The following is a 10,836-nucleotide window of genomic DNA, read 5'->3' as shown; positions in this document are numbered from 1 at the left end:
TTAGAAACCAGTTTCGGTGTGTTCGCCGTAAAGCGCTGCATTAACAAACGCGGGGGATCCGAAGTGTTTTCGTTCCGATAATTTCCGTAGTTTTATTTTTCGGTCCGTCGTCTCCGACATTTTGCTATTGTCCACTTTGGTTAAGAGACGTTATTCGGAGCGAGTGAACGAAAGTGTTTGGACGTCGACCGAGTCGCGACGACGAATGGCAAACTTTATTTTCCGGTCACCGGCCACCCGAAATTTCCTTCGTTCGTTTCCGATTTTCTAAAGATAGATAACTCGTCCCATTTAATCCTTCCTCGTTACGCCATTTCTGGATCGGGTTCCTCGAATAATAATAAAATTATCTTACATAAAAACGAAAAGCTCGTTCTTTGATATTTTGGAATATCCGAAGTCCGAGTACGGAAACGATTCTCTTTCTCTTTTCGGGTCCGAGTGACTTCCGGGTTCTTCGAAACGTGCTTCGGGTAGGACGCGACATCTATAGGTGACGATTTCCGAATGAAACTTTTACCTACGCTACATTTATCCTTTCAGAAACTTGTTTGTAAAGGCATAAAGAAATTTTCTAGTGTATATTATATGTAATGTACGAAATCAAAATCTGTTTAAGCGGCTGCGGGTCTATTTCGCTTACAAATAAGAAACGGACGATTGGCAGCCACCCATTTTCGCCGTAAGAAAAGAAAAAAAATTCAGTAAAGGCGCGCGCGAAGAAGAGGCGACGAAACGAAATCGGACCGGTCGGGCGGACGTCGGAGCCGTTTAAAGTGCCGTACGGATTTACACGGAGTATAGGCAAATACCCGAAAAGTGACCAGGACTTACACTATACAACGCTCGGTCGCGTATTCGACGTCCACTCTCGTTTTTGGTGTGGTTTTGCCCGCCCACTTTCGGAAGGTTTCTTTAGTACGCGGATCTTTCGACCGAGCGCACCGAAACGAGTCGGCATTACGGTAACTGTAGTTGTTTTCGGACTCGACATTCCCGGCCGAGTTTCGCGTCTCGTAACGGAATCGTTTTCGTGACTTTCGAAACAACGATAAAATTAAAAGATAACGTCGTTTACACACCACAAGATTTGCGCTAATATGGCCATTGGGTTGTAACTAGATACGCGGATAGATCGATCGGATCGCTCTAGTTCCTTTTTACGCACGATTCGAACGATCGAAGTAGTGTCGGATCGGTTCGATTTCAAAAATATATCCACTTCCAGAGATTTTTTCGACCGTTCCGAAATTTTAACCTCCTCGGGCATCCGGCCAACCCAGTCTCGATACCGCCGCGACGGGAAACGACTGGCCATTCGGCTGTGGCGGGGTAGTCGGCTCGTCTCGCCCTCTGGTAGTCGTAGTTGTAAACTAAGCTTAGTGGTTTATCGGAACGCTTTAAAAGTACTCCGTTTTAGTTATTACTAACGATTTTAAAAACGAGAGAAAGAAAAGGCGAAAGCTTTATTTGAATTTTCGCGTAAATAAGTACTTTTTAACGCGCGACCGTCTCCCGGTAGTGGAGAGTAGAATCGAATTTAAATCGGTATCCATCATATGTTTGAAACCGACCGATTGTTTAAATGGAATTAAGATTTTACGGAAACGGAGAATGCGTAGCAATTACGTCAGAAAATCGGACTCGAAAAAAGAAAGGAAAAAATATCAACGCGCGAATACTTTGTTATAAGACCTCCAACCCGAATAAGTTACGTTAATTGATATAAATCCGTGAGCATTTATTCTAATGGCTTCTATAAGAAAACCGTAACTTTCTTTATTCTTACTCTATCACAATATTTAAATTACGCTAATCGCGTCGAATACAAAATGCCGCGCATCTTTCAAATATCTCTACGTAAAAAAACACATTTTTTTCATTTTTGTAAAATAATATATTAATTTTAACTATGTTAAAAGGAAAAAATTGCGATTATATTTGTTTTCGGTGACATCGGGGCTAATTAAAAGACGACGCACTTAGGTCGCTCCAAACACGGATTTTTTTAAAGGAAGAAAAAGTTAATTCTACCAAAACGAAAAAAACATGTTTACTCGACGATAAAGTTCTAATAACGTAACGCTCGACCGACCCAAACAAAGTTCGACGTAAACTCGGTCACGAAACGCAACTTTTAAAAAACACTTCCCCACTATTCGGTCCGAGTTTCTTTTTATAACGCTCCACCTCTTTCGTAACTCCTAAAATTTGCCAAGTGGCGGCCAACGGGAGACGTCCGAATAAAATCTCATTTCCGAAACCATCGATATTTTTCATTTTAAATTGGAAATACTTTATAAGCACATTTGCCCGACTCCATTCTTTCGATACCCAGGAAAAATTTAATTTTTAATTTATAAAAACATATAGGCCTAAATAGCACCGTAAATATTACTTTAAAAATTTATTAAACCGACAATCGACGTTACGGCCGAGAATAGTGTGGTGACGAAACGCGCGGCGGTCACGCCACGGCGACGGCGACGATTAGTGTCGCTTTGGAAAATATTCTTTCGTTTTCACGCAATAAACCGACCCGTTATCGTCTCCGGAAGAAAGACGCCCAGTAATCCGGAGGAAAATCGAAATTTGACTCTTCCCAGGCTGGAAAGTACAAATCTGCCACTGCGCGTTGTCATTTGCGTAAAATTCGTAAAACGTGGCATAGAAATCCAATTCGTATTACCTCTATAGGGACGGCAATTATCATAAATACCATACTTTTACACACTGTTCGAACACGTAAACGACTTCGTTTAAAAGATAAATAAGGAAGCTTAAAATTTATACAGAAATCCCTATGTACAGTACAGTACATATACACCGAATAACAATATTAATAACAATTTTTTTTCTGTTTTTTGTACATTTATACAAATAATGGAGTGTACGTACAGGCATATACACCAGAAAATCGTCGTATATCGACCATCTCGACGACAATTATAACATCGCCCGTCACAATAATTCCCGGCACTCGAAGCCGAGTTGTATGTTTACGTCACTGGCATTGGCGGGACGCGAAGAACATTTAAAGTAGGTGGCGTAGCGGCGATAATTCCCGTATTCCAAAAAACGGCGCGTCTCGTCCTTCCCTCTTTCCGCTCGGGAAGAGGACGTTCCGCGCAGTCGACGATCGGCGACGAAAATAGAAAGAAGAGGAGGCGGCGACCCGTTTTCCGAGATACGAGGAAAACCGGGGAGTCGTCCCACTTACCCCATTTACCGGTCGGTCGCCGTCGCTATCGTAAACGCTCGGCGTCGCGTCGCGCGGATGGAAGATCCGCGCCACTTACTCCGACGTATAGCTTATTCCGTTACATACACGATAGGGTCGAAGCGATTAGGACTTCTCGTTCGATCGTCGGGTTTAATCGTACTTTAAGTGAATAAGACGTTATAACACGATACCAGCTACTTCGTGATGGCCACGGACTAGATGAAGTAACTGGAAAATCGACCGAGGGAATAAACCGAGTGGAATCGTCCGGTCCGAGCAAACATTTCCGTTGCGCATTTTTTCCCTTCGATCTTCCAAACGGCGGAAGCTCTTGCCGGGGTCTGTAATGGCTCTCGAGTGGCGAGACGGAAGGTTTGGAAGAGGAAGCGAGTCGGAGACGAAGAGACGAAAACACTTTATTAAGTCCAAGGCGCGGGCGAGACGAAGCGGGCGTCGGGGTCGCCGCCGCGCAAGTAAGCCAGATGTCTTCTTGCCAGCGATCTCTGGCGATCCTTCAGACGGACGTCGCGACGAGCCAGGTAGACTCCCACCGAGGAGATGCCCAAGAAGAAGAGGACGGCGCCCAGCAGCAGCAGCACGATGCCGGCGATCCAAAAGGCCTCGGGTTCGCGCGGGGAAGATCCGAACACCACCAACACCACTCCAGCAGTGAAGAGAAGACCCCCGATGGCGCCGCTCAGCACGCCCAGGCCGAAATAGCGGCGCGGCTCTTCCTCCCGCGACATCCTCCGATCTGTCTCTCTTTTCGGCCGCGCCGAGCTTTTATCCGAGCGTCGCGCTCCGTCGGATACACCTCGTTCCGCTCCGGCGCTCGGTCGTTGCCGACGCGGAAGATGGAGAAGTTTCGTCCGATGGAGAAATCTATTGGCGGTCGCTTCGCCAATACACTCGCACCTCCCGCAATAGCCACCGATTTGGACGAAATGCCACCGCCTACGACGCTCTTATACCGTAATCCATCGCACTCACCGACAAAAGTCACGTATGCCCCGTGGTCTGACATTCGTTTCCATCGAATAAATAGTGAAACTGGCCGATGGAAACGCCGCGGGCTCGATACCGAACGAGAGTAAATACTTGGAGAAACTTCCAACGGTTCTCGCCGTTATCGTCGAAGAGTGACGTTTTTACCGCACCTTCGATCGTGGCCATCTCGCTTCCGTGACTGGGGACGCTATCGCATCGAGTCTTCTTTTCGATCGTTTGAAAACGCAAGACCCAGTGCTTTTTCTTCTAAGAAATGATGCGATGCCGATTTTTCCCAAAATTAAAACTGGGTATCCGCACTCGACAAATTTTCAATAATTTTGAGATTTATCCGAGAATTTCGGAAGAAAAATATCGACTGTAGACAAATTGAGGGAATATTTGCGTAAAGTTGGGTAATGATCTACTGTTGTTTCAAAAGGCACTTATAACGCCGGATGAAATCTTTGGCGTGTCCGAACCGGGGCGTACCGACGCGGGCCTGGGGGTCATTATGCCTTGCCAGTTATTTTTCCGGTAGGCAAAAGATAATGCCAGTGGGCTTTTTAAAAATATATTTCTTCGATTAGATAAGATGAAAATAAATCATCGGCAGATCAATACCACGAAAAAATACGGAGATGTAGAAAAACGCGGTTTTTTACAAAATAAAAATATTCTGCCGAGACGTTTGAATATTTTGGCGGCGAGAAATAGTAATTAACGCTTTATGACCGCGTTAATTTGCATACGTAAGCGCTTTATTCGTACACAATTTTTCCGCCATCAAAATATTCAAACGTCTCGGCAGAATGATAGCGATTTTGTCGCGCGATTTCAGTCCGAGAGACAGAAATCCACGAGCGTAACTCCATACCATATTGTTAGCTTCGTCCAGATTCGTTAAAATACAGTCGAACCTCGGTTTTCGAACAAATCGGTTCACGAACAGAATTTCGTACTGATAATTGCAACGGTTGCCGAACGAGCTACTCGGCAAACACGGTCGACTCCCTATACTTCGTGTGTTAGAGAAAGTGGACCGACCAATCGACGACACGAGTACCGATTCGGAAGTTAGTGGCAACCAGATCGCCCGGGGTGGTAAGACCCGTCCACACGAATCGTCGACGCGTTGCCATTTTTAAATTAATTTCCACGCGCGTTGCGGGAAAGCTACTACCGTATTTCAGTTTTTCGGTACGCGCCGCAGTCGAATCTGAATCAAATTAATAAGAACTGCATTAATTGACCTTTACGTAATATAAATGGCGTCCAAGAATTTGTATTTAAATATGCTTAAGTTAAGTAGTCACAATATACCGAAATACCCGGAATAAGGAGCCAGGAAAAGTGATTTTTTTATTATTATTATAATAGCAAAAAAATATTATCGTTAGCGTGATCATAATTATTAAATTGGAAACACGCGACCCTTACAAAAAAAAATATTTCTTGTTTTGGCCCGAGTGGTATGGCCGTCGGCCAAATAATCGAAAGGCGATAATGCCGAATAAAGCGCAAAAGGGCTTTTACGCGTTAATTAATCGCCGGTGGAAGAAGCTAAACCCAGTCTTTTCCTTCGGCTTAAGGCCAATTCATTTTTGACTAAACGCAACTTTGGCCAATTTAACCAAACTCCAAACTTCTAATAAATGTAACGTTTATTCTCTTAGAAGAAAGCTTTGGCCGCGGCGATATTCTTCCGGACGTAATGATTTATCCGCAGGAAACGACAGTCCCGTTCTTATTCCCGGCACCGTCCCGAAAATAATTCGTACTTCGTACGGCGACGGAAGTCGACGGTTATCCACTCTTGGATTGGCTACGCTTAACACTTTGCGCCCATTCGATTCGCGTCCAACCTGCACTTTTTAAAAACCCACGGCCGGATTAAAATAACCGTACTCGTGGCACTAGGATGGACCCGCCCCCGACTAATTTATTCCGGTCTACGTTTCTCGAATACGAATTCCATCGTTGGCCGGGAATAACGCCTTCTAGCTAAACTTTCTTCCTCTCGCCTTACTGAAATTTGGAAAATTTGTTTCTTCCGCGATAAAACGCGCGGTGACGTCCGTCTGGACCGAAAATCCTAGCGCCGTTACACATCCCGCGGAGTAAAGAGTATGGTTACACCTCCGCGCCGGGCCTTTGTTTACGAGTTGCCCGGTTACGGTTTAGTAACGCAGAAAATTCGTAAATATTACGCCGGTGGAAGAAATCAAAGTTGACGGGAGTCGAAAGAAAAAAGTACGCATTAACGCAGTTTTTCCGTTCGAGAGAAGCGTTCTTGGGGAGTAATTACTCGAAGAGTGGTCGCGTGGTATTGGCGGTAGGTGGACTTCCGACCGAACGTAAATAAAACGTCGATATCGATTTTAAGTCATATCCGGGTGTTTTTCCAGGACTCGAAATCGATTGTAAAAACTTAGGTCGGACTGGAGGATATTTTTGTGGTGGAACAATAAGTATTTTTGGATTTCGTACAAAAACGGGACCTTTTTCTACGAAATCCTAACCTGCGATGCTTATACGACACCTGCGGATTATCCCGTGACGTAAGATATAGGAAATCCTTGCCCGTCTTAAATTATTGGCGTTTTTGCCGCCGTGGCGATCGCAGTGCGAGCCGTACCAGATAGGCCCCTCTTTGGCCGGTAGTTAAAGAAGTCGGAAGAGAACTCTCCGTTTGCCGACGGCGGCGGTTGGGAAAACACCCGCGTATCGATCGTTTTGCCGGTATCGGGATGCTTTGCAGATGTTCTCTTCCCACCACTTCCCTCCTTTTCTTCGCCTCTTCCGCACGGCACCGGTACGCGTGCGCCGATCCGCCGGCCTTCGACCGTCGGGTCGATGCCGTTACCTAGTGACCTAGAGGTGTTTTGGTCGGGGAGAGTGGCGCGCATTCCCCGCCCGTCCCGTCTCCCGGAATGACGTCCGAGGCCAAGATCAGAGCGGGATACGGCGTTTCGGCAGTGGTGTGCGCCTGCAGCTTCTGCCTGACGGTGGCCGCGGTGGTCCTCCTCCTGTACAGCACCCGGGACGAGAGGCGGCCCGACCCGGCCACCTGGCGGCTGGTTTTGGCGGTGGTGGCGGTCTTCTTCTGCCTCTTCCTCCTCTCCCTGCTCTCGGGACTGCTGCTGCTCTTCTGTCGCCGCCCCTCCCCGCCGCCGGAAGACCAAGAGTCCCGCTTCGTCTTCGACCCCACCTCCGCCGTCAGAGTCTGGCCCACCGACCCGCCTGGCCCGGAAGACGACGACGATCGGAAATGACCCCCTACCCCAGGTTTGACTTTAATGCTTTTTTACGTAAAGAAAACTCCTGAGTAAGAAACGTGGCATCGGACCTTTATTGTCTTAACCGGGTACAACGTCGACGGAAGACGTGGAAAATAGAGCCCGATTCTCGACGACGTCTAAACGTTGCGTAAGAGCACCATCGGGTTCGTCAAGTTCGTCTGTGCACCGTCTGTATGTGGGTTTTCAGATTACCTGGCCAGTTGAACAGTTTCTGGCAAATGTTGCACTGGAATTTGCGACTGAACGGTTTGTGCATGAGCAGATGTCTTTTGACGCTGTGCTTGGAGGAATAAGTTTTCAAACAAATGGGACACACGTTGCTGTCCTTGACCAGAGGCAAGAGGGCGACCAGAGCGGGATGACGGCTGTGGTCCAGGTAGGGGCTGTACTGATAGTCCTTCAGACCGGCCATTTGGTTTCGCTCGTCGCCTGCAAAGATACATCACATTAGACGTCTCATCGCTTCTACCTTCCTCTTTACTTCACTACCGACAAACACGTCCTTCGCCGTCTCGCCCGGGCACCCGACGGATCGTGGCCCTAGCAAACGACTTTTCCTATTGATCGGACGGACATTCGCATCCGACCAATAGGAAAAGCACAGATTCGTCACTAAATAAAATTACGACATAGAGGAACCGGCGTGTCCTCCACATTAATTTTGCTATTCGTTTGGATAAAGAAAACGAGACGACGATCAAATACTTTTTGGTTTTATAAATTAACCATCAGAAAGCTATTCGATCGGAATATATTTTTGTACGATATTCACCTTCGCTCTTTAATGTTAATTTCACTCGTTAACAGACACGAAACTCAGTCCTTCTTTTCGCGTATCGAAAGTAAACGGTTCTCGAGAGTGATGGTAAGTCGGGTCACTCGTCTGGGTAAAACGCATTTTCTGTCGTTTCCTGGATACTACTTTACTTTGCGGGCAATACAGTGTTAAACATATTTTGTAATAATTCAAAAATTCTTTCTAATTAACAACTTATTATTAAACAAACAAATACTATGTACATATGTGCACAGAGTATATTGTAACAAGATAGCCCGAAGGCCACGTTGAAATAAAATATAAAGTTTACAGAATTTTTGTGCTTCACATAAAATTCAATGATATATAAAAGAAAAATAATAATTCGAATCGCGCACGCAAAAAACAGAAATGGCTAAGTGGGAAAGGCCTTTTCGTAAATCGACCGACAGTTATAAATAAATAACTTAATATTAAGAGTATTAGTTGGCCAGTAACTAAGCATCCACTAAGAGGGCTCGCGTCTCACTTAACCGAAGTTTTCGGACCGGGTGAGTGAGTTTGCTAGACACCAGATAAGAAGTACAATCGTGTCTAATTTTTCGTGTACTTAAACTCGGTGACAAAACTACGGGGATGGCGCCGAACTATCGTCGGATAAGTGAGACGACCAATTAATAAGGACGTGCGGACGTCCCCTACTTTACAAAAGTCGTCGTTACACCAGTAAATTATACAATATATAATATATATTCTATGATTATATTTACATATGTATATTTATATTTACATATGTCGAGTCGGAGGCTAGAACAAGACTGAATGCATTGCTAATGAAATTTGCACCGTGAGTTTGTTAAGAATCGTCTTTAGCATTTTCGTGGCACCGTCTCACGTGGTTCCAGCGAGATGATCTCCATCGAAAGGATGCGCCGCAGTATTCGCAGAAAAAAGAGTTTCTAGAATGAATATTGAGATGCTGCTTTAGTAACTGGCGTGCTTTAAAGGTTTTTGGACAAAAGGGACAAATAAAGAGTTCGTTCCGAGTCGGAAGTTGATCTTCGGAAGAAATTCCCAGAGAGGGAAAGGCACCAGAGAACCTCGAATGTATTACTCTTCCAATGTAATTGTCTGAAAGAAATGTTTTCATCGTTACATTCTAGAAATATAACTGGAAATAATTATCTTTAAATGTAGACATAGTCCTTACTAAATATCCTATTTACTTTCATTACTAAAACATTCTACTGTGACTACGTCTATTTATAATTCGTAATCGCTTAAATTAAAGAAATGACAGCCTTTATATACAAATTATACAAGTACCGAAACTCTGCGGCACTACAATCTACGTAAGTGAAACAGAAAAATCTGAATTGTGTCGAACATGTTTTTTAAAGCACGCTAAGAGATACAGCACGAAACAGAGCCTTGCGAATTAAAACAACAGTAGAAAGCAGCTTGGCGTTCGATACGAGTTAAGTGAACGTTCATCGTCATAACGACTTCGAAACAAACAGTAAACACAACATTAACTCCAAACAGCTTTAAAAGAGATACAAAGGATAGCTTTCGCATATACTTGTATATGTTATACGTAATCAAAACTTGTGCAACGTCCCTCCGGAACTTAAAGTTTTTCATTCGTGCAGAGTCTAAACCTTTACATCAATTGGCGTTTCAAAGGTCGGGTTCTTTTCGACAGTCCCGAGACCAGTGTCACGTCTTCGTGTTTACTTCGGTACCAAATTACACTTTCCAACCGATATCTACAAGTAATTATCTCGTGTTAGGCAGTCAAAACTTAATTTTTCTTATTCGGAAAACCAATAAAGTTGCAGTATAAGATACTATACCTGCGGAGAAACAGAACGAAGAGAGAATGCGAAAAATAAAGTAATTCCAGTGACTCGTGTCCAAGCGAGATTGATTAAGTAAATCGCGAAATACGTTCTAGCATAACGACGGCTATTTATTTACACACAGTCAAATCTCCGAACAACGGACACCGACAAAAACAAAAAATTGGCCGTTGTTTGGAGGTTATTTCGTACGCGTTTTAGTTAGACTTTACGAAAAGATCACCAGTAACTGTCACCTTTAAACGGCAATTGTTACGGAGGTTCGACTATATTTGGTTTTTGTCGGTGACGTAGACAATTTTCTTCGAACGACACCGATCATTCTTTAGGAAAAAAAACTGCTCGCGAATGATGACAAAATTTCATCGTGATTAAAAATATTCAGAATATTTTTAATCACGATGAAAATGTCTAATGATATATGTAATATATTACTAGAAGTAGTATAAACTTATGGTAAAAAGTACAATGTATACGGATTAAAGAAATTTATACATTTCCAGAATACTATTAAAAAAATCATTTACACGCCGTATACATAAGAATAAGCATGGAAAAATGTCAGACGTAGCTAATCACAATCGGAATGCCGTCTAGAGCACGTGAACCCCGCCAATCATACGATTCTAACATCGCAATCCAGAAAACCGCAATTGCCATTATTTATCTTTCTCGCTTACAAGATATATTCGAAGATTTAAAGTA

The 10,836-nt window shown here is 44.1% G+C and overlaps 1 protein-coding gene across 2 annotated transcripts in view; it reads right to left on the bottom strand.

Moving 5' to 3' along the window:
- Nucleotides 1-7,539: 7,539 nt before the first annotated feature.
- The window catches only part of LOC136990843 (protein tramtrack, beta isoform-like), a 50,177-nt gene continuing 46,880 nt past the window's right edge, over nt 7,540-10,836 (bottom strand). The window contains exon 5 of one of the 2 annotated variants that reach the window (XM_067289296.1): nt 7,540-7,941. In XM_067289296.1, the coding sequence (XP_067145397.1) occupies nt 7,661-7,941 (281 nt within the window). In that variant the 3' untranslated portion in view covers nt 7,540-7,660. Of the gene's footprint in view, nt 7,942-8,427; nt 9,401-10,836 lie in introns of those variants that run through there. The other variant, XM_067289297.1, reaches the window with a different exon arrangement.

Source organism: Centruroides vittatus, unplaced genomic scaffold (assembly GCF_030686945.1).
Source record: "Centruroides vittatus isolate TY-2023 unplaced genomic scaffold, ASM3068694v2 contig_1343, whole genome shotgun sequence".
Lineage (NCBI taxonomy): Eukaryota > Metazoa > Arthropoda > Arachnida > Scorpiones > Buthidae > Centruroides > Centruroides vittatus.
Note: the sequence above shows the minus strand (reverse complement) of the source record. Positions and strands in the feature narration are given on the sequence as shown.